Here is a 25,302-nt window from a genome sequence, read left to right on the forward strand (position 1 = left end):
CAATTTACGCAGCGCTTTTACATAGTGTACATTCACATCAGTCCCTGCCCTCAAGGAGCTTACAAGTTAAGGTCCTCATCTCGCATACATACAAACATACATATGGGGGGCCAATTTAGACGGGAGCCAATTTACCATCCATCATGTCTTTGGAATGTTTGAGGAAACCTGAGTACCCGGAGGAAACCCACACAAGCACAGGGAAAACATGCATTAACCTGCTTGGCGGTATTCCCGAGTGTGGCTCGGGGTTAATTTTCAGTACCATAAGCGGTAATACCGAGCCAAACTCGGGATTACAGCGCGGCGTCTCTTACCTTGTCCGCGATCCCCGCTGTGTCCTCCGGCCGATGCCAGCATCCGGGTTCCGTCCCTTGCGAGCGTCCGCGTCACATGGGGGCGGAACCGGCGGGAATTTTAAAAGTTAACAAAAACAAAAAAGGAAAAAAAAATAAAAAAATAATCAGACCCCCAGGGAGGTTAAACACACATTGTGTTGTGACAAAACAAAGTAGAGATTCTCATTTTAGCAGAGTGGTAATAAACTCTGACCTGTTCCTCTTGGGCTTTGCTGCATATGTTCTTGCACTATGGGCATGACTGACAATATTCTATCATGCATATGATCAGTGTGTTAGATTTACACTTTTGTGATGTGTGGCATCTTGCTCCTGCGTTTCCCAGGCTGTATCCTGGAGTCCCCGTAAACATCTTTTTTTTTTTTTTTTTTTTTTTAGAATATAAAGTATGATAACAAAGTCCCAGTTTCTTCCTATCCTCATCAACCACTCTTGTCTAGCATACCTTTTAAGGTTCTGTTGAGCCATTCTACCAACCCATCATTTTGCGGGGTGTACACTGAGGTGTGTAGGTGAGTAATTTTTACCACCTGACAGTCTTTTGCTACCTTTTTGATATGAAAGTGGTTCCTTTTGTCAATATTTACCTAGGAATAGCTGTATGAGGAAGCAGTTCTTTCACTATGATCTTAGAGGATATTTCTGAGAGGGATTGCTTATAAATACCAGATGGCTCAGTCAGAGTGCTGGTGTTCTTCCCTGACTGGATGCAGCTCGTGGTGGCTAAACCAGATCCATAGCAACCCTCAAAAGGGGGGAAATTGGGCCAGAAAAAACAATGCTCAATCCACTTTTTTTGTTGTTCTTCCCCTAAATGACTACCCAACACATGAGTATAGGCCATATTCAATGCCATGAGACAAGGGAACCACCAGCTGCTACATAACTTTCTCCTATTTGATATACCCTGTTTCCCTGAAAATAAGACCTACCCCGAAAATAAGACCTAGTACTATTTATGGGAATTGCTCAAATATAAGACCTACCCCGAAAATAAGACCTAGTTGTGACCATTACTAGGGTCGGTGGTGGCATAAGGGGGAACTTGAAGAGCCACGGGAGAGAATCAGCGGGGTCAACGAAGCCAGCGCTAGAGGAAGCGAGGCGGCACTGGAAGGAGCAGAGCCGCATAAGCCAATGCCTTCTCTATAGCGCCGGCTCTTGTCACAAGCGGAGTGATACCAAATGCACTCTGCCTGTGAGGAATGATAGTGAAAGTGCGCTTCGCTCATTCTGGCCAGCAATTAGTTACCATATTCCTCTTGAAAAGGTACGGCACCCGATTGCTCTGATCACCATATATTTTTCTACATGAATAAGGATTGTTGTACATTAAAAATAAATAAATAAGACCTACCCCAAAAATAAGACCTAGTGGTTTTTTTGAGCCACAAAATAAATAAGACAGTCTTATTTTCGGGGAAACACGGTAGTAAGTCATGGGATACTGCAAAATAGGAGTATACCAGACTAACTTTTGGTCCTTGGGGTACCCCATCTATTTCCTGTGCAATTGCCAAATTGTGATCCGGCAACTGTTGTCTTAAACACTTTCCTAAGCCCTGATCTATTAACCCTTTCACTGTGACTGTTCTTCTGATACCCTAACCACTGCTGCTAATGGGAAGTTGTCAGGTACCTCTGATGTAGGGTTACCAACATTCCCCACATGTTCAGGCAACATGGTTTATTTACTTTGAACTCATTTTAAAAAGTAGCCTGCTACCTGTTTTTTGTTTGGGGGTTTGAATGTGGATTATAACATGGGTGCAAAAAAACAAAAAAGGCCTTGATCATTAAGGGGTTAATTACGATTGGATCTATGAATGGAGACTGTATCTCACCCAAAGCTTTACAAAGGCTCCAGGCCTCAGGCCTCATTTACATGGGGCTATCTGGCCTTCCTGCAGCAGGAAAGCCTGGTGTCCGCATTCAGATGCGGCTCATGTACCCACGCAAGTTATTGAACGGGTGAAAGCGGCCGCATCTGTAAGCGGCATATACAGTTGCATGTGGTTTGGAATAGATGACAGTAGCTGGGTGCAGGTGTATATTTCCTTTTTGTCTTCTGAGAGAGAACTCAACTGGCTACTGTCAGTTACAAAGCCTGTCCTGTCCATGGGCCACCCATCTCCCTGACATCGCTAAAAGTGTAGAGCTGCCGACGGCTGAGCAAAAAGCATGTTCACATGCCTTTAGGCTCATTCACACTGCTGCGCGTATACGTGCGTATTGTACTATATGCAAATAAATGGCTCCATACACATAGCTGCGTATGGAGTCGTATATTTGTGTACTGTAAACATGCGCAAAAACAGAATGGAACGGAGATGCACCTGGGAAGCGTATTTTAAGCGCATACGCATGTTTACGCGTGTATATGCGTACAGTTAATAAAAATTTCTATTAGGAATGATGCATTTTGGGAATGCAAATAGTGCACGCTCGTATGTACGCAATATACAATTTTGCTTGCGTTGTGTGTGAATGAGACCTTACTCCTCCATCTCGTCCTCTTGAACCCTGCAACAGGTATTGAAAACATTATCAGCAGGATAACTGAGTATAAACATTTAGTGCTTGTAAAAATGACACCTTATGAGGTTTCTGAATTATGAAATGTACACTGTAGCAAAGTATTTTTTAACTGCACTTCCCTGTTTACAGTATCAGATTTGTCATGAATGTGACATTTAACTTCTAACACTGACCTGACTTCTGGGCTATGACGAATACCTGCATGGTGAAACTTCTGCCTTTTATGAATGTAGAAGGATAGATTTCATGTATGGAAGCTGCAGCAAAAGCAATGACAGCATTTCCTGTAGGAAAACATCCAGATGCTCTTTGTTTTCAGGATCTCAGCGGGTAGGTTGTTCCAAACATCTAGGAAAACTAAGCACAGATCTTCTGTGAAATTAGGTCTCAGTTGCTTTTCTTGCTTTATGTAATCCCACACAGACTCCATTATGTTGAGATCAGGGCTATGTAGGGCCAATGCCATCTTCTGTAGGACTCTTTGTTCTTTTTGCAGAAGATAGTTGTTTTATGACTTTGGCTGTATGTCATTGACCTGCTGCAGAATTAATTTCCAACCAATCAGGTGCCTCCTCTGATGGTATTGCTTGATAGATAAGTATCTGTCTGTAGTTTTCAGCATGGAGTACTGACCAAATCCCCAACTCATTGTTCAGAAATTCAGTCCCAAACCTGAAAGGAACCTCCACTATGCTTCACCGTTGCCTGCAGGCACTCATCGTTGTACCGCTCTCCAGGCCTTTACCAAACAATCTGCCTTCTGCTATAGCTAAATTTGGACTTTTTAGTCCAGAGGACCTGTTGTATTTTTTCTGCACATCACTTGTGTTTTTGTGCACAAACAAGTCACTTGCCCTTGTTTCCACTTTGGAGGTCTGGCTTTTTAGCCAATAATCTTGCATAAAGACCCATAGCCCTATATACTATGCTGACTGAGGAAAACTTTCCCAGTCCCCTTTCTCCGTTTAAGATTGAACCTATTTTCATACACTATTTAAAAAGTAATTTAACTTTGCCCCCGACCCACTGCTCTTACCGATCTGAATATCTGACTTTTAACAGTTGAATGACAGAGGGTGTGGCTTACAACAACAGAAGGATAAAAGGGGACCTTGCACTAAAATTCAAGGTAGCCTATTACATTCGGCCCTCCCCCCCTCTTTAGAATCCCAACATTATACTTGTAAAATGAAAAAGGTGTGGAGAAATGTTAGGTAAAATAGATGTGCATAACACTTGGCTTAGACCCATGGCATCTAGACAAGGTTACAGTGACACTAAACTCAGGAGTTAAAGGAGAACTATGAGGTGAGTGCTTTTCACTCACCTCATAGTTCTAGCCGACCTGTGACAATGAAACTGTCACAGATCGGCTCCGTAGATTGGGAAGTGAGCGAACACATACTGGCATTCGCTCATTTCTCGATCCTGTCACGGTTCTCTCACGGGATTGGCTGGATTCCCCCCTCCACGCTCCGATCCTCCAGCACTGACTGGCGGAACGGACGGGGAAGGGGGCGGGTAGAGCTGGCTCTGCCTCTAGATAGGCAGAGCCAGCTGTCACTCACGCAGCTGGGCGGATCCAGACATAATTGTCGGGATCCACTTCAGCTGCGCCGTCTCAGTATACCGCAAGCTGTAGCTCGCGGTATACTGAGCTTAGGGTGACGGGAGGACGCTAGTTTGTGTTGTCCCGTTACCCTAAGGAGAACTATGGGGAAAAGCCCTAACCCCATAGTTCTCCTTTAAATCTTTAAAAATACATTCAAGTACCGTTACTATTAACACAATTGTATCTTATTTGTGTATCACTCGGCTGTAGATCCTCAAATCGTCTCTGAATTGGTGCTGACTAGGGCTGCAGCTAACTATTATTTTCACAATCGATTAGCCGATTATTGACTTTAATTAGCTAAAGTAAAAAAAAATAATGTTTTATTTAAAATTAAATACACAAATGCATCGTTACAGACCTAAAGTTTACTTCAGAATAAACCTGTATACAAATTTTTTGAAATCGCACTGCGGATGGGAGGTGCATTTGGGATACATTGAAATGAATGGCACTGCAACGCACCTCCTGCAGCAAAATCATCTGTCAGGCCGAAAATGACTTTTCCCAAGCTTTTATATATCGCTCTTGCTCTCGTCACTGTCAAGCCTAGAATGTTTGGCCCAGACTTCCCATTGACTTTGGCCAATCCAGCAGGGCCATCACTGTAAGAATGTCTTCCGTTTCTCGGGTATCGGCCAAAATTCAATCTGGTTATGGCCACCCTTTCATCCTCATTTATAGTGTTTGTATAATAGTCGTCGTTTCAAAGTCTTCTCTTTAGTGTCTCATAGGACGGACAGGGAATGACCATAAGGAATGACGGGCAGACTCATGGATGTGCAAAGCTAAAGCAGAGGACTAATTCAATAGTGAAGATTGTGTTTTTCTCCTTTTTTAATTTTTTTTCCTTTTTGTGCCCTAATCCTTTTTTATTTAGACATTCCACTTGATTTCACTTTAATCCAGGTATTATAAAATCCATTGACATGTATAATTAAGCAGGATTGTAGGCAAATATAAATACTGCCAGTTAATGTGGTTATGTATTTTTTTAAGGAGCCTTCAATTATTTTTTCTTTATGCATCTACTGTAAGCACATAAATTTGTCTTGATGACATCTTCATTGTTTGAGGCATTGGCCACAAGCCCGGTAATGTCTTATGCCTAAAGCTGACCATACAATGTCAATTTTTTACATCAATGAATGTGCCGCTGTCAGAATACCCAAACAGTGATAGTATTGGTTCATTAGCTGCAGTCACCGTTTGGCTGAGATTTTTAAGACTGGCTATTTGACAAAAGTAGATTGAAAAGGCAGGACCCGGCCTTAATTCCAGCACTGAAGCTGTTGAAGAAAATGATGCATGGTCGTCTACTCAAAATAGGAAGCCCGTGTTCTTGAGATCTGCCATTTGACTGCTAATTCTTCTGGGAAGAAGGGATATATTGTTTTCCTCCAATGAAATGCACCTGACTGTTATAAAATGAACAATGGTTACTAGGCAGTACCAATCGTAAACCTATGGACACTATCTGTTTGGCTTGCCTTTCAGTAACCATTTGTGATGCAAACTTATTGCAGTTATATTAAAATGCCTTTTGTTTAACAATACACTTTTTCTCATGAGGTAGCCAAATGTGATCTTAATGAAACTTACCTTTTTGTATCACTTTCCCCGGCCTTTTAGATTGTAAACGCTCCTGATCCTCTTGTCGTGAACTATTTTGTAACTGTGCTGTTCCCCTTATTAGAGTGCTGTGCAGACTGTTGGCACTATATAAATCCCTAGTAATAGTATCCGTGTTTGGTAATGTGGCGGTTGATTAGGGCTGCAACCAACTAATCGATTATTCAATTATGAGGATAGTTGTCGATTAGTGTGCGGGTGCAATTGCCAGCCTGCTATTGGCTATTACAATTTGAAATGGCCAATAGCAGGCTGGCTATTGCACCAGCCCACTACCTGCTGTATTTACAGTTAGCTGCCGTCTGCAGAATCTTGCCACTGGCAGCTGTCATTCCCTGGCTGAAGCTATTCAAGCGCCATGTGCTTACAATACGATTATCAAAAACAAAATTATAAAAGGTGAGGAAAAAAATCGATTTTTGATTTCGACCTGACAAATTCTCCTGCGAGGGGTGTGTTGCAGTGCCATTCCTTTCAATGGCACCCCAAATGTGCCTCCCACCCACAGTGTGATTGCACTGGAACGCACAGTACCGCAATGCCATGCGTTCCAGTGCAGTGTGATTGCAAAACATTTCAGTTTTATTCTGAAGTAAACTTTGTAACACTGCATTTTGTCTATTTTATTTTAAATGAAGGACGTTATTTAATTTTTTTCAATTAATCCATTTATTCCAAAAAATTATCGCCCAACTAATCTATTATGTATGGAGCCTTGGCCTGCTGTCCAAGGCTCCATTAGATACATTTTCCCTTGCTTACTGTTCCACCAGACAACGTGAGGAGAATTCTCTAGCAGCAAAATGTCATGGCTGAACATACATTTTAAAGTGACGCTGTTTAATGCAGGGGTCACTTGTATACAAAGGCATGCCTGCTAAAAGCAGCGTGAACATACTTTCCAGCTGAGCCCATTGAAATGCTGCTGCTTCACTATTCCCCAGCAGCTGATTGCACCACAGTCCTGTCCATACAGGACATATGAGCCAATGACAGGAATAGGCATTGGAACCGTCCAATCAGTGAAATGCTTGCATCCGCCAGGGAGCTGCCATGCTACAGCGTTTCAAAAATGAGCTACCTGAAAGGTAAGAATATTCAAACTTTTCAGTTGGTATGCTTTTACATAGAAGTGACCCTGTGCTGACGGTGATTTTTAGTGTATGAAAATGTGTGCGTGTGTATATTTAGCACTTGTTATAGTTTTGCTTTTTACAAGGAGCGCAGTACTCTCCTGACACTGCCTTTATCTTATTTTATTACCATAAGTACAGACCCATCTTTCTTCTGACCTTTTCAGTCATTGGGTACTAGCACAAAAATGTAATGTAAATCGTGGTGTTTGTGCAGAGTTCACAACCGTCCATCACAGTTCAGCCCTCTTCTGCAGCTTTTCACTTTGTAACCTGCTGACAATTTAGTGTTACAGGATGATGCACCCTGCCATCTGCTGTCTAGATTGACAGCCCTTCCCCTCTTGCTGTGAGTCCGGAAGGTGGAGATTGTGAGATACTAATGGAGGATTTGGATCAGTCAGAAGTGAAGGAAGTATTTTAGTTCACTTTTGAGGTTTTGTGCACCAGATAGTAACTGGATTTGGTACTTGTCCTACAGGAGTCTTTTAGTTGTACTTTATTTGAGCATATTGTGCTTAGACTGTGCATTAGTGTTGTTGATGCCCAGGAACTGATAGATTCGGCATCTGGGCTTTGGACTGGATCCCAGCTGTTCCGACAGTTGCTGGTACCAGCAAAAACACCACCAAAACCTGATACAACCACAGAAACTAACCTGCGTTTAAAACTGCAAGTATAGAGAAATGCATGCTCTGTCTAGAGAGAGATTGCTGTTTTAACCCCTTCGTGACTGACTACGTACAGTGTACGTCGCCAGCATCGGGGAGATATACAAATTGTCCACTACCTGTTTCCCCCTACATAGCGTCCTTCTAACATCCAGTATAGCTGTCCTGAGGGCTGAAAAAGAAAAAAATGCCTTGATGTTTGAATCTCTCCTGTCGGCTGTTTTCTGACAGCTAGCGCCCGCAGTTATCGGATTATACACAGTGGCTGTAGTCACCATGTGGCCCCCAGCTCCTTTGACAAATCTTGATTGAAAAAGTAGACTTTTGTCAAACAGAGTGCTGCTGACAAGGCCACAAGCGGCTTTGTCCAAGTCAGCAGGACTTTTTATTCTGGGTCCACAATAAATTTGTCTTCATAGCCAGTGACGTCTCCATGCTCCTGGCAGTATGAGACTTTCCAGAGGTCCGTGTAGTTTTCATACAGGGGGCTGAAGGCAGGGTAGACTAACCAAAAGACCAACAAAAATGTCTTACACTTGTTAATACATATTCCATAAACTCATGTATAATCCTTTTGGCTACATTTTTATCCTTCAGGGCTTGTTCACACCAAGCGCGTTCCAGGAGCAGAGCAGTTAAACTATAAAAAAATGGCCCGGAACGCATATAAAACGCAGTATGACACACTGCACTGCGTGTGCAGAAACTCATGCATATCTGGTCTGCATTTGGTGTGAACAAGCCCTTAATGCTACTGTAGTGCTCATGCTGGTGACAAAAGGCAAATTCAGTTTCTATTCTCTCTGATCTGTTGTCATTGAGGTCCTCAAGGGATTATGATTCATTATGTCATTTTGTTGCTGTCTATAGCTATAGATCATGACTTGCACTGCGGAGACACGGGTAAGTATTAACTCTTTGAATATTTTTTTTTTTTTATCGTTTTGCATATATCTACTGCTTGCAGTAGATATATGCAAAAACAAACGAGGTTTTAATAACCCGGTAAGGCTGCACCAGATATATTACACTTGCATCATTCTTGCACTTTGAACAGCTTCGGTTATCCTTGGTAGCATACAATAAACAGAGTATGTGTAGGTTTCTCTATGATGCCATGTGTTGAACATTGCACAGTGTTAATCTAATAATTTACCTTGTTTATAGAGATTCATTTCCTGCCATGACTTGTCATTGACCGTTCTATAGTTTTTCTGTAAATATGTATTTAATTTTCATTGTAAAAGGTCAATTGACATTCAATGACCTGATTCAGTTCTTTTGGCTTCATTTTGGTGTGATGGTGTTAATAACCTCAGTCTACTAATGTGTTTTTTGCTGAGTGGCGTTTCCATAAAGAGTTTTGGGTAAGGGGAGCAATACATTTTTTCAGGTATTTGCCAATTTTCCATTCTAAGATTCATAAAATGTCTTGTATTTATTTGTTCAGTCTGTGAATTCTCCTCTTTCCTGCTATTTTTTTTAAGCTGTGTTGTTGTGGGAAGCCATGATTTTCTGCATTTATAAAGAAAGAATCCTGAACTTTCAATAGGGAAGTTTTGCTAAAATTTTTAAAAAAATACCCGTTTGTGACAAATAGCAATTTTTCTAGGGGAAAAGTAGAATCTAATTAAAAAATGATAAATTAAAGGCTTGTAGATACACTGAAAATGTAGGCCGCCAAAAAAATTTCAACTGAAAATAGCACTATGGGCAAAATGCTGGGCAAAAAAAACCCAAATGAAAATGCAGTTCGTCCCCCCCCATCTTTTCTCCTCACTGGCTGCGAGCTTCGGTCTGTGTCCCCTCCAATCCCCGCTGCTCTCCTGACCTGTGTCGGCAGAGGGGATCGGCAGGGACCCAGAGCTTATCCAGCTGCTGGCTCCCAGCAGGGAGGAGACACGCTCTCAGGACTGATGTGTCATCAGAGAGGATGAGAGCTGCAGGATGGGTGGAACGGTTCAGGATGGAGAGCTGGGAGGATCAGCAAATGTGAGTTATTTGCTGATCCAGGTACTGCTCAAATAATTGTTCCGATCACATCGATGTTTGTAAATAACCGAGGACATAGTATTTAGTTACTGTGTCCCGAATTATAAATGAATAGGAAGTGCTCTACATCACTTACTGTTCATTAATGATTGTGGACATAGTAACTCGTACTATATCCACAGTTTATGAATGGAAAGGAACACTCAGTATAGATTCCTGTTTATTCATAACTGGATCTGCAGAAAGAGATTTAGGACTCTGTTCTCAATCTCTTTTTTTTTAAAAGGGAAATAGGGGTCTAATTAGACCCCTGATATTTTCCCAAGGCCCCCCCAACAGTACAGTAAAAAAATAATTGAAATATTTTTTTAAATGTTTTGGCAACAGTCATTGTTTTCAGTTTCGGCCTGACAATTTTTTTTTTTTTTTTTAAATTTATTATTTTGGTCTAAAATTTTCATTTCGGTGCATCCCTATTTAGTACTATGCACAAATACTGTTTGAAGTACAAATATATAACGTTTTAATATATTATTTAAACATTTATGTAATATAAATAATAAATACTGATCCTATCTCCACAGTTTATGAATGGACAGGAGTATTAAGTATAGAGGCTTCATGTTCGTTTATAACACGGGCTGCAGAAAAAGAGATTGAGGACTCTGTGTCCTCAAACTTTTTTTCTATTTCAAAAGGGAAATATCAGGGGTCTGTTTAGACCCCCAATATTTCTCCAGAGCCCCTAACTGTAAAGTTAAACAAAAGAGAAATAATTTTAAAAGATAAAAAGTAGGGATGCACAGATACTTTTCGAGTACCAGGGTTGCAGCGATTGCAGCTGGGACCTGGCTCTGGCTCTCCACCACTGTCCTGAAATCATTAGTCTGTATTGTTTTAGAAAAACTGTCACATGACGATAAACAAAAATGTATCAGTACTCGTACTTGTAAGTACTCGGCAAGTACCAGTACTCGTACTCGCAAAACTGGTATCTGTGCATCAATTTATTTATATGTATAAAAACAAAATCGTACATTTAAAACAGAGATGTACAAATCCCAGGAGCTCCGTGTGCTCCTTACAAATGACAGTGGCCTCCTAATTTTTTTATTTTTCTCTAGTGTAGTCTTGGAGCTCAAAAGTATCGGTACATGTACTCGTACTTGTACCGAGTACTGTGCTTGGTATCTGTGCAACCCTAATAAAAAGGTTGGGAAAATAGTCAGTTTCAGTTTTGTCCTGACAAATTTTGACGTTTCGCTGTAAAATTTTCATTTCAGTGCATCTCTACTTAATAAAAATGTGAGTAACTTATTCTTTCACAAACATTTTATTGGTTTTACAGAAAAATAAAACGGTATAGAACAAGAAAGATTAAGAGTGTAACTGTGAGTGAGGTAGAGTGCAAATTTGACACAATTAACATATAAGGCACATTACAAGTATTCTTGTTTACAAAAAGTATCTATGTATTATCTCGAGTAACAGAATCGGCTGAGGAGTCCCCTTACATCCATAGTAGGGACCCATTCCCTTTAAGCGCCCCAGTGAGGAGTAAACATACTTGGGGACATACACCCACTTTAAGGGTCTGGAAGGGAAATGGCCTACTCCAAAGAAAAGTAGAGAGAGAGAGAGAGAATCCCCCCAAAAGATCATGGTGTCAACCCAAAGACTGTAAGTGATTCAACTAAGGTAACCAGACCTTGAGAAACTTGGCAATTAGTCATTCAGGATTGCTGTTGATCAACTGGTTCATCATTGTGCCTATGAGTCGCTGCCTGACTGCATTAACATTAAGAGGGAGTTGTTTCCAAGATCTGGCTATTGTCTGACCTGTAACCAAGAATACAAATGTAGCCAATTTGGCCTCAGGCCTGCGCAGCGTTCTTGAGGTTTAACTTGTTGTATTGCATAAACGTCTTGTATGTCATTCCATACTGGTGCTGGCTAGTTAGGACATTTTATTTATTACATTTCCACCTAGAAATTTTGAATATCTTTTGTTTCCAGGTGCTGCTATATTTGCATGCCTTGTATTCACAACTTAATACATTTCTAGAAATCATAAAACGGCCAGCAAATAGTCTGCCCAGGTTTGCATTCTCTCTTTAAATAGGCCAATAGATCAATATAGATACAGCTCTAATAAACTTTGTGTTCATGTTTATTTTGCCTTCGAGTTGGCATCTACTCGTTTCTTCAGACTGCATATACAGGTGAAACTCGAATAATTAGAATATCGTGCAAAGTTCATTTATTTCATTAATGCAACTTAAAAGGTGAAACTAATATATGAGATAGACTCATTACATGCAAAGCAAGATAATTCAAGCCGTGATTTGTCATAATTGTGATGATTATGGCTTACAGCTCATGAAAACCCCAAGAACCCCAAATCCACAACCTCAAAAAAGTAGATTATTACATGCAATCAATAAAACAAGGATTGTACATAGAACAATATCGGACCTCTGAAAAGTACAAGCATGCATATGTACTCAGTACTTGGTTTGGGCCCCTTTTGCAGCACTTACTGCAATTACTTTTGCATGATATTCTAATTATTCGAGTTTCACCTGTAGTTCAGGTTCTGTGATCATCTGTATTCCATAACAGTATTTGTTTCTGGTGCTTAATGATATCAGAAAAGGGAGCTTAGGTGGAGATGTGCAAAGTAGCACTGTGGTGTCTTCTGTACGTTTTATACACCTATACTGATTAGTGACTCTGAAGCCCTCTGGTCAAGGTAGAGCGGGCACTTTAACCCCTAATGATGAAGGTAAAAGCAAACCTTAAAGGTTAAAGCTGGCCATACACCAGTAGAACTTAATTTGAACATTTTTGTGGGGTGTAATCGACTTTCGTTTCGGCCTAGGTGACCAGGAAAATGAAAGGAGCAGGATGGGAAATTTTTCTCGTTTCTTATCTGAACTAATACATTTCTTACCAAGAATGTGATTCATTCGGGGGAAAAAAAATCTATATTTTGTAATGTGCATGTTCTAGGCACATAAGAGACTGGTTTACTACATCTGGGATTCCGTTCAAGTAGCAGGTCTGGACAAAATTTTTAAGGACTTTCAAATTAAATTTGTTGATTAAAGGATGGCAAGATAGAATGCTCTGATGGACAAACGTTTGATGGAAATTCTATGACAGCGCTTTCTGACAATGGGCAGTACATTTTTGCTCCAGAATTCCTTAGAGGAACATTACCCATATCTTTAACATAACACATACACCTTTAGAAATGTTTAGTAATGACAATCTACACACACATCTAGATAATTGCAGGATTTGTATTCTTTGCATACCTTCTTTCTCTTTCCCAGTCTTCTTACAGTGGCCATGTTTACTAAGGGCAGATTACTCGCTCTCCCCTTTTACTTCCTGGATGACTAGGACATGTGACTAGGACATGTGACCATGCACATCATCTCAGGGGAGGAAAGTGTCTTTCCCTGAGATCTCATGAGATTTCCCAGCAATGCTCTGCTGATGTAATCTTCCCAGCATCCAATGCTTTGGCACATTACATTTGTGCCAGAACTGTACCAGGAAGTTGATGACTTCTATTTGTAAGTAAATGAAAAAACAAGTTTAACTAATGAATGTGCCATGATTTTAAATCGGCATGCAAAGCTGCATGCTGCTGTGATTTTTAGTGAAAAGGGTCAAAGGTCCACTTTAATAGTCTTGACATTTCATTGTCCCCTGCTCAAATTCTGTATTGCTGCCATGTTTTTCAACACTAACTTCAGAGGTTTGTTTTTTCTTTGTTTACTTCCATTGAACAAACCAGCAATGACTGCTCATTTCTATAAATCAAGATTTCCTTTAACCCCTTCATGACTGAGCTTGTTTTTGGTTTCTGTTCGTAAATGACTGACACACTTTTGACATTTTTGCTGTGTGATTCTTCCACGTCAGTAATATACTTTCTTACAAAGTGCACCCACACATATTATATATTGTTTTTTAGAGGACAGATAGGGCTATATATTTATATCGCATATGTGTGTCTAACGCCTCACTTAGGACAAATACAAATTAAAAAAAGAGGAAAAAACGTTAAAAAACTTTTTTTCCCAGTTTTGATTTGTAGTATTTTTTTTTTAACAAAACCAGCACAGCAAAAAAAAAATGCAATACATACATTCATTTATTTGTCCCTTTTATTTTTAATTTTTTTACACTTTTCACTATTTTTTTTAATTTATTTACACTTTTCACTTTTTTTATACTGACAAATTTTATTTATTTAATTATATCAGGCAGTCATTGTGAATTAATCTCACTATTACTGCTTGATAAATTAATACATTTTTTTTATTATCAGGCTGCTTCAAACTTCAGAACAGGCGATAATAAGTTAGTGACACTGATCCTGCAGCAGTTCAGGATTCAGCTGTCACTGAATGTTTCAGAAAACTTAAACATTCTACTTTCAAGAATAGATACATTGTGTGTCTAATACATAACATTTTGTATCTATTCTTGAAAGTCAAAAGATAAAAAAAAAAAAGCCAGTATAGCTTGAGAGAGATATCTCTCGATCTATACGAGCTGTCAGAATGCCAGCAAAAGCCGACATGTGTCTCTGCTTTGCTGTGACTCTCAGACACCCGATATTAAGGTATCGGGTGTCTGAAAAAGGTTAACCCTTTCATTAATGGATCTCTAGATAGTTAGACATCTATTACTGAAAGGTAACCGCTGATTCTCAGCGGTTAGCAGCCTTCTAGTGCAGCAAATAACTCGTCACGTACAGTGTACGTGACGAGTCATTTGGTCCCTTTGTGGCTGGACGTACAGTGTACGTCTCCCGTCACGAAGGGGTTAAGGCCCAGTACACAAAGGGTAATTGAAGTGTTTGTTTATATTGCATTGACATGTACTCTTCTTCTCACTGAGCTTTGTCCTCTCAGGACAGATGTTGACATGCCAACAATTGCACATTGCACTGTTGCCTTATTCTCAGTATTAACCCCTTTTATTTTAAGAATTGTAAGTAGTCGTTAGTTTGGCAGCGAAATTGAAATGCTTTACCAATACTTTTTCTTTTACCATCCCTGTGGTTCAAAACTGTATATGAACACACGCTGAAAGGAGAACTAGTGTTAGGTATATTTTTTCATGTTTGGTGTTGGCATGTTACTGCTCATAAAAATACCTTCATCTGATTTTCACACAAGGCCTGGACAAATCCCAGGAGCCTAGGGCCAGGACTGCACAAATCCCAGGGCCAGGGCTGCACAAATCCCAGGGCCAGGGCTGCACAAATCCCAGGGTCAGGGCTGCACAAATCCCAGGGTCAGGGCTGCACAAATCCCAGGAGCCGGGTAGTCAATGATTCTTTCGAGTTTCATGTGGCACCTAACTTGAGGTTTTCTCTAGGACAAACTGGCACCTGGATTCCATATTTATTTGTCCCTCCTCCCTCAAATTGAGAGCTGGCTCAGAGGTGCACTGACGTGTAAGTCTCGGTGCTGCTCTTTGCGGTCTTCACAAATGTTTGACGCAGATCAGAGTTTACTGCGGCCTATCAGCTTGTACTTTGCGACAAAGTTATAATGTTTATCCCCATGAAAGGATAGACTGATGTAATGTTTTCTCCTGCTGGGTGCAGACTCATGGCATCATCTGCTGAATTACTTATTATCCACGCTGTTTAGTGCGGTTGGGGGATCCCAGTTGGGCTGAAATGGCTGGTGTATGACCAGCTTCTGAACGCATATAAATGCATCTAATGATTTCCAATGGATCCATTCACACCTTGCATTTAGATGATCAGTATAGCTGCTTTTAGAAAAAGTGGAAGTCGGGCGCTTCCAGGAATCAGTTTTTGTTTCTAAATGCACCAAAACGTGTGTAAATGCATGTAAACACAAGACTTGTTTATTTGCTGAAATATCATTGGCTACTTCAATGGACCATTTCTAAACGCATATGCCTGTGAACGCGCGTCATGTTAAGCATCTAGAAGCATTAACAAAGCATCTAGCCTGACAGATCTCTTCATGAAAACACAAGTGGCCAGTGTGAATGAGGCCTTAATGTAAAAGAGGTGAGAGTTGAGACTTCTACAAGGCCAGCTATTTCGTCTTGAACAAGCTTTGTTTTTTTTCTAGTCTTCTTGCTTTGGACACACGAGTGCTCTTGGGAAGTTGTGAATGTGTGTCGGTGCTCATTGTGTGCCTCGGAGTGACAAGCTCGAGCTGGTCTTGGTTTGTCTGTAGAAGGTGACTGCAGTAGGAGCATTGATGTTGTGGGAAACAGAAGAGAATGTCTTCATTGTCCTAGCTGACAGAGCTCCCTGTGTTTTTTGGCCTGGCATTTCTGAAGCTGCTCAGTGGTGGAAACCCCTGCCTGTAAAATCGACACAAATAACTCTGAGTTGGCAAACTAGTTAAATAAAATCCATTAGGCCTCAGAGCTGTGAGTTCAGAGACAGGATTGGGTGGTGCTTTTGTGTGTGAATGGCAGATTCAGTCTGAGTATGTGGGTGGAAGCTGAAGTGATTGTGGCACATAACTGTCGCAGACTTATTCACTTGGCTTCTTCTGGATGGATGCAAATCTACACGTTTGTAACATTGTAAGTGCTTAATGGTCTGTATTTTTAGCCTTTACTGTTTCAAAACCGAAATTAAGTCATAAAAGTAATAAACAGAGTTGTAGGGTCAGGGTGGTGTACGTGCGCCCACATCTTTTTTTTGTTGCTTCTTTTTGTTTGGCAGAGAAAAGTAATGCACCATATATCTTAAAAAATAGTACCCAGTTGTCATTTCCACATGTATATTAGAAAATGAAAGGAGCAGTGTACTTTCTGTGCCAACAAATACAACAGCTTTTCTGGTTTTCTTTGTGTTCCTTGTTCTGCATTGACAGTACTCGGATTCACTAAGGCCACATGTACATGGGGGGGTGGGGGGGGCATATGAATTCAGCATAGGATCTTGCTGGTGGCAAGATTCTCTATACCATTTTGTCTGTACACTGTACGCATGTAATGTTTGTGCTTGCATTTACATGTGTACAGTGCAAATGTACCCTATTGGCTGGCATGTAAATAACAATGTGTACATTACACACTATTGTTGGGACTCTGCTGCCTGATGTCCTTGCTTGATAGAATGCAGGAGGCTCCAATAGAGTACATTTGCGCTGTATGCATGTAAATGTTAGCAGAAATGTTTCCATGCATACAGGGGGGAATTTATCTTATCAAAACTGGAGCAAATAGATTCTGGAGCAGTTGTCCATGGCAACCAATCAGCATCTCTCTTCAGTTTGCTCAGGTAAGATTTGAAAATGAGACCGAAGCTGATTGGCTGCAGTGCAACTCTGCTCCAGTTTGGATAAATTCCCCCCACAGTATAATATACGCTCCATATGCATGTTCTCGGATGCAGATTTTTCCATTTTTGTTTTGGACAGCTTTATGATGCAGACCAATATAGCCCAGTGTGCATAGGCCCACAGAATTCAATACCGATGCATTCAGATCCATATAAACTATAAATCTGATCAGAGTATTCTATGCCCATGTGCATGAGGTGGTAAAAATAATGACAAGGTCTCAGTTGCATCACTTTATCAAGTTGTCAGCATTTAGGAAGGATGAGAGGAAACCGCAGTTTGCATATGTCATGAATAGTACATAACCGTTATGTTTTGATACTACCAAACTACTACACTGGTTGGGCAGTCAATCCCCATTGGGTTAGTTTATTTCTTAAATCTGCCCCAGTGCATCTGAAAATGAATAGCTTCTGCTGTGCTTTCTTTGCAAATCAGACCGTACTCTGGGAATATTTTGTCATTGGAGCAACAAAACAAGAAATGTCTGTGAAGGTTCTCATTCATCCAGGTCATGGTACTGTACATCTGTAAAGAAATAAATCAAGGCAACTGGACTTGCTGTATTTTTCTTGAAGATGTTTCGCTGATCATCCCACTAGCTTTCTCACTTTTGAATTGAGAAAGCTAGTGGGATGACCTGTGTAACATCTTCAAGAAAAATACAGCAAGTCCAGTTGCCTTGATATATATTTTACAGATAAAACAGGAAAATGCTGAGGAGGTGAAAAATTTATTTTTCTGCTAGGTCCCTTACTGGGATAGAAAGTTGAGCTAAAACTTATTATATATTCTAATAACTTCTGTAACACAGCATATAAAACCATAGGCAATAAGACAGTTTAGTTCAGAGCAAGGACCCAGTATTCTGATCTTTCACTTAACAAAATGAGGGGGGCATAAGAGAAGTGGGGCATGACTCATTAAGGTGTAACGCTGGAACTCTCCAGTACTGCTGACAGAAAATCTTTTGCAGATGAAAGCTTAGAGGGGTAGTGAACACTTGGGTAGAGGGGTAGTGAACACTTGGGTAGAGGGGTAGTGAACACTTGGGTAGAGGGGTAGTGAACACTTGGGTAGAGGGGTAGTGAACACTTGGGTAGAGGGGTAGTGAACACTTGGGTAGAGGGGAGAGTGACATGCTCACGTGAGTATTTATTTATTCCTGGTATTTATTTATATAGCGCCGACAATGTACGCAGCACTTTACATAGTTGCTCATTCACATCAGTCCCTACCCTCAAGGAGCTTACACTCTAAGGTCCCTATCTCACATGCATACATAGAGGGCCAACTTAGAGAGGAGCCAATTTAAGGTGCCCATACACTGCTCGCTTCTCGTACGAGAATCGGGCGAAATCCCGCGATCGTACGAGAATCGAGCAGTGTGAACTTAGACGTGCGACTGTTTCTACTGTACGGTCGCACGTCTTGTGTCGAGCCAACATGCTCGAAAACCCGCCGAGAATTGTACGTTTCTAGCCTGCTCGTCCGATAGCTGCGAAACGGGCCGGTGTGCGCACGCGCACACTGCCCGTTCTGCATTGCCGTCATCGGAAGCCCGTCCCTCAGCGGGGCGGGTTTTCGATGATCGCAAGTACGATCTGCCCGTCCGAGGTGGGCAGATCGTACGAGCTTTCAAGAAGCATACGACCATCGCAAGACAAAAGTCTTGCGATGGTCGTAAGGTGTATGGGCAGCTTAACCTTCCAGCATGTCATTGGAGTATGCTCGCTGATGGTGTAAGGATGAATGAGGCAATACTCCTCCAGTGCTTGATGGGAAACAGTGATCCTCTTTTTTTTTATATTCTACAAACTACAGACCTCCACAGAGGAATCAATTTGCATTGCTTTTGACATCCTAACCCCCAAAACATTTTGGACAAAAAAAACACCACACCTTCTGTGTTACAATAAAGATGGCGTAGCTATGACTGTAAAAGTCGAGGACATTGGGACGAAGTAGGAAAAGAAATGAATGAGTACTATTTGTGCTTCATGTGTCCTAGTTTTGCAGGCCTGATAGCGGTAGCAAAGGCAGGCTTAGACGTACCCAGCCGATGTATTGACGTTCTTTAAAATGCTTTGCACATGCCGAACCAATGTGATCATCCAGTTTGTGGTACCTCTTCTCTGGACTTCTAGTGTACATAAATGTACCATGATGCGTAGGTCTTTAAATTACTGGTTGTGCAGGAAATACATTTCAGGACAGACTGTAATAAATAACTAGTCTTCCCAGTGCTTATTAAAAAATGATCTATTACAGGGTTCATACTATGAAACACCTACATAAATGTGTAATGTGATTGTTAATAAGTTCCATGGAAATTAAAGCCTGCAACTATTTTATGCTGCGATCGCAAGTTGGATCTGGTTTTACAGGTTCACATCATTTATTAGGGCTTGTGTATACTTGTCCCAAAAAACAGAGAGATTTTAGCTAGTGAGAATTGCAAATCCAACGGCCCAGAGGGGTCTACGCATCACCTCAGACATCTCCTTCAGCACCCCAAGTGCTATCTGTCTTTATCCATTCACATGGTAAATATAAGAAGCCAGAAAGAATCACCGGTCTTCACCCAAAACATGCAGACACTCTAGAACTTGGTAGCAGCCAAAGAGCGTCTGTTTGCTTCTCCCCAAGGAATAAACTCCCATGTTCACATATGAAAAGCTGCAAATGAGATGAATCCTTTTATACTATTTTTGGATTCTTCTCTCTTGCAGCAGCTTATTTGTGATATTTTAGGGTCTTTGTCCTTGGTTCGCTTTTCTCACATCTCTTCGTTGCTACATTATAACTAGGGATGTTCAGATACCATGTACCGTATTCAGTGCAAGTACAGATGCTTTTCCACCTCCTACACTAGAGAAAAATGTACAAATTAGGAGGCAGCTGTCATTTGTAAGGAGCACACGGATCTCCTGGGAATTGTACATCTGTTTTATTGTATGATTTTGTTTTTATAAATATATATAATTGATGCAGCGATACCATTTTTACAAGTTCTGATACTTGTTCAAGTACTCGCAGATACAAGTACTGATACATTTTTGGTTAGTGTCATGTGTTTTTTTTCTAAAACAATACAGACTAATGATTTCAGGACAGTGGTGGAGTGCCAGGTTCTAGCTGCAACCGCTGCATCCCTGGTAGGGCTCTTGTTGATGGGCATTCTTTTCAAATGCTGTGTTTGCTCTCAGGCTGTGACAAGGAAAGGCCGGGTTTGACCTGCTTTGCCTGTGTCCAAGGTCTGAAGCGTGTTTTATGTCGTGGGCTAATGTTACACCCATACAGTGCAAATGTACTTTATTGGAACTATCTACATCCTAGCAATAAAGGATGCTAGGTAGCAAGAGACGCTTCGCAAAAAAGAGTGTTGGGTATACACAGACTTTAAGGGCCAAATGACACTGTTGCCTGATACAGTGCCAATGCGCTGATCCCAGCACATTGCACTGTTTTTTGTTTTTTATTTTTTTCCGGAGAACTTTTGATGTAATGTCACAAGTGACATTTCATTTAGTTCTGTGGGCACAGCAGGGTGCGAGGCAGTTGTTCCACGTCGCATTCCGCTGCACTGTATAAATGTACTGTATGCCGTACTATTTTTCAAGGCACGCCACAGTTTTCCTATCGCAGCGCAGTGATGTAAACAGAGCCCATCTGTGACGAGGCAAATTACCCTGTCTTGTGTTGGGGCCGCACTGCAAACATCGGCCAACATCTAGACAGGTCTTCTTGCAAACCGTATTTTAAAAAAACCTGTATTGCATTTTAAACTTAAAGGAGAACTATCCGGTCAGTGCTTTTCCCCGTAGTTCTCCTAAGGGTCATGGGAGGACACACACTCGCATCCTCCCGTGACCCAAAGCGGAGCTGCAGCTCGCGGTATACTGAGACGTCGCAGCCGGGACGGATCACGACAATTCTGTGTGGATCCACCCAGCTGCGTGAGGGACAGCTGGCTCTGCCTATCTAGAGGCAGAGCCAGCTGTGCCCATGAAATGCTGTTCATGCTTACAGTGCCTGAATCATATATATATTTTTTGTGGCCCTATTAAAAGTTTTTGAACAAACTGGGTGTTTGAGCAGTGTATAATCGGTCAAAGATTGTCTCTGGGATTCAAAATTGTTTCATTCATGAGAGTAGCTCGTTGCTTTTTTTTGTTGCCTGTAATTTCCCTTTAAGAAATCCAATTAGCAAGTTGGATGGTAACACAGTATAGACAATGTACAGGTCTAGAATCAGTTATTTGAAGAGAATCGGATGGATTCTTTCATTTGGAGTTTAAAAAGCTGTTTGTGTCAATGCCAATGCTGCATATTTTAAAGTTTTGCTTTTCTTAGATTCATTGGGTACCTGGATTTCTGGGCTGGTCCACTCCATTTATTAAACTGGAACTATACCCCTTCTATCCTTTACAGCCAAACAAGGTGCCATCATATCCTCTATTTAGATCTGCAGTCACCATTGTCCTGCACATGAGATCATCTATGACACCAGTCATCTGAGGGCTTAAATGTTTAGAGAGCTGACATGAACACCCTGGTGACGGACATCACCAGGGGCATGCCTTGAATGTAGAATAGACTGCACGTGTGCTAGCAGGCAGAATGTAAATAAAACAGCACTGGCATGTTTAAGGACTTCAATGTTTATTTTTTGAAACTGTTAAATCAGTGTGTATAGTTCTGCTTTAAAATCTTAAGTATTTTTATACTGAGTTTTTGTTCTTGTTTTGTCTAAAGGGCATATTCCCTGGTGGACTCCAGTCAAGTCTCCACATTCCTGATTTCAATCCTTCTTATAGTCTATGGCAGTTTCAGGTGAGTACCATCATAGATATTCTGATCCTAAAACTAAAGTACCTAATTCTTGGTAGCATAGCATACTGCAGTGTGAAAAGACAGCTCCGCTTTGCAATCCCATCACAGTTGTAAGAAAGCAACATGATGTTCTAGGCCACCAAGAAATAGGGCACTTGAGTGCTATTCCTTAAGTGAAAAAGCACCAGGTGAAGTAGGGTTAATGTAGCTGTAAAGAAAATATCCAACATAATTCATCCACTGCTACTCCAGGTGCTCAAGCAATATAAACCAGACTTGTGGCACTAAGACTGAAAGGTTACAAAAAAAGTAAGGATATCTCCATTCATTTTGAGGGCTTGTTAATCGCACGGTATCATGCATTAACGCATGCTACTACACAATGCACCTAACATGCGTTATAGTGCAGCAGGGGCATTGCCATTCACTTGAATTGGCACCCCAATGTTGCTCCCAGCTGCAAATGAATGGCAATGCACATTAAGTGTGTTTTGTGATAGCATGCCTTTATTGCATTGTACCGTGTGATTCATGCAATGCCTAGGTGTGAACGGGACCTTTTTTTAGTGTTATTTTTAAAACTTCAGACTTGAGTAAGTAACAGCTGTACAAGCCCATCTCCTATGCTTAAACTGCTTACTCTGATTTTGCTGCACACTACAAGCCTTCTACAGTGTGCATTAGAAGCTGCAGCAAGTTGGATAGAGCCTTACTCATGACCTAAAATGTAATATATTACATCTTACCAGTCCTTGGATATGGTGGCTGCATTCATTTTTGTGCTTGTTTGGTTTCAAGCTATGTACAGTTTCCGCATGTACACAAATTTACCTTTTGATCCTGATAGAAATGTAATATGCTTGTAACTAACTGTACTGGAATGAAATCTCAAACAGTGTAATTGGCTATCTAGCTATCTTCTATGAGCTACACATAACCCCTTTCCTGTGTAATTGGGAAGAGGAGAGGGGAAGTTGTAGTTCAAATCAGGAGAGCAACCTATGGTGCCAATACTGCTCCTCCTATACATACAGTGAGGAGAATTTTATCAAAACTGGAGCAGACAGAATCTGGAGTAGTTGTCCATATTAACCAATCAGCTTCTCCCTTCAGTTTGTTCGGTTAAGCCTTGAAAATGAAAGAATAGATGTTTATTGGTTGTCATGCACAGCTGCTCCAGTGAGTATTGTCATGCTATGATTGGAATTGTTATCAGCAGGATCACCAGGTGAAAAAGTAAAAAAAGCCTTAACCTCTTGCCGTCCGCCCGTAGTAAAAAAACGGACGGACGGCACTAATGTGGTCTGCACATCGAAGGACTGATGAGCTGTAATGTGTTAATTATGACCTAGCGCAATTACACCGTGTCATTGCGCTAGGTCATAGCGCTTCGTTCTATCCTCTTTGTTTTCCCAGTACATCCGTCTGACACCCCGTTTCGGATCTACCAGGAGCCGCACACGATCTCCCCCCGAAGAGCGCTCAAAACATTGGACTTTCAATATGTTCATTATGTATTTTGTACACTTTAAATTACTCTTGTGCTTCATGAGTGAAACGCACAATCTCCTGGTGGTGCTTTTGTGGAGGTTATATGAAATTGCGTTGTTCAGTGCAACACACTTCATATTTCAGGCAGTTTTTGTTTTTGTGTGAATTGGTTTCTTTTTGCTAGTAGAAGCCAATTGGTATATAATAAGAAAATAAAAGAACTGTTTTAGGTTTCTGTAGACAACTATTGGTAACTAGAAACCCTTTACCTTTTAAACCCTTTGTCATCGTAAGCAATAGATTCGGACGCAAGATTTGTTACCGGTATGCCTCAGTGCAGGAAGTTTAGTCTTTACGTATTTGCCTCTCCTGCTTCATTGTTCTTTGCAGCAAACAAAGGGTTATGGTTACATAAAGGAGGATTAGTGTTAGGATTATGGGGGAATTAGTAAAAAGGTGAGGACTTGGGTATCTCTCTCTGTGCAAAAAACAATTGACGATGGTATCCCAGAACTGAAAGATAATGTAATTGCTTTATCTTATATCAATCCCAACACACAGTTTTATTCATCATTGTGCCTGAAGAACTGTACATTGCCAGTAAAAATTCAAGTGACACTAAACTCAGGAGTTAAATCTTAAAAACACATTGAAGTACCTTAACTTTTAAAAATGTATCTTATTTGTGTATCACTCAGCTGTACATTCTCAAATCATCAGTGAATTGGTGCTGTCCTTCTGGAGGGTGGCTACTTTTGGTCCCTATGTGTTGTAAAGTTGTCACCTCTCCAAGCTCGCTCCCCTGATGGTAAACGAAACGTGAGCTTCTAGCGGTGACTACTTTACAACACACACGGGGAACACAAGTAGCCACCCTCCAGAAGGAAGGACAGTGTCAGCACCAATTCAGAGATGATTTGAGGATCTCCAGCTGAGTGATACACAAATAAGATATATTTTCGTTAATAGTGAAGGTACTTGAATGTATTTAAATAGATTTAACTCTTGAGTTTAGTGTCACTTTAAGATTTAGTTTTTTCCTGTCTAGCACCAGAAAAAGAAACAAGTGAACTCCGCTGATGATTTTTCTATAGATATTGGGCACTCTTATTTTTATTTAATTTACAAAAAAAAAAACCTGTAAACGAGGAAGGTTTTACTGGCTTCACCCTGCAGCAACTGTGGAAACCCAAATCTGATCTTGGTAGTCAATAAATGAATACTAATATCAGCAATGTACCTGCTTTAGAGTATTCTGTAATAACATTAAGAATGTCTAAAATGAACATTTTACTTTTACTATGTATTTTGTAAGGCAAAGATATTTTTTACTTGCAGTTCATCTCGGTTAACCTTTGTTTATCTCTTCTGTCTATATCTTAAGATCTCTTAATATGGACTTTGAAAATCAAGACAAGGAGAAGGACGGTAGTGGCTCTCCGGGAACGTTTAGTGGGAACAGCACTAATAATAGTAAGAAATAACAGTGTTGATAACATACTTAGTTTCTTTAAAAGCACATAACCCACCCCCTACCCCTATTCAGTAAGATAGGATTCAAATACAGTCTAGCAGCACTTTATCTCCCTTCAGGCTCCTGGCATCTTCTGAAATGTCATGCAAGTGTTTTGCTTGCCCATGGAGCATGCAATGAACAGAAGACAGACAAGG

General features: G+C 40.8%; 1 protein-coding gene across 1 annotated transcript in view; it reads left to right on the forward strand.

Annotated features, from left to right (window-relative positions):
- SPPL3 (signal peptide peptidase like 3) overlaps positions 1–25,302 on the forward strand; it is a 49,989-nt gene that overhangs the window by 15,081 nt on the left and 9,606 nt on the right. The window contains exons 2-3 of the mRNA XM_018557419.1: positions 22,063–22,140; positions 25,016–25,104. Coding sequence (XP_018412921.1) covers positions 22,063–22,140; positions 25,016–25,104 — 167 coding nt within the window. The remainder of the gene's footprint in view (positions 1–22,062; positions 22,141–25,015; positions 25,105–25,302) is intronic.

Source organism: Nanorana parkeri, unplaced genomic scaffold, assembly GCF_000935625.1.
Source record: "Nanorana parkeri isolate BGI_ZX_2015 unplaced genomic scaffold, ASM93562v1 scaffold282, whole genome shotgun sequence".
NCBI lineage: Eukaryota > Metazoa > Chordata > Amphibia > Anura > Dicroglossidae > Nanorana > Nanorana parkeri.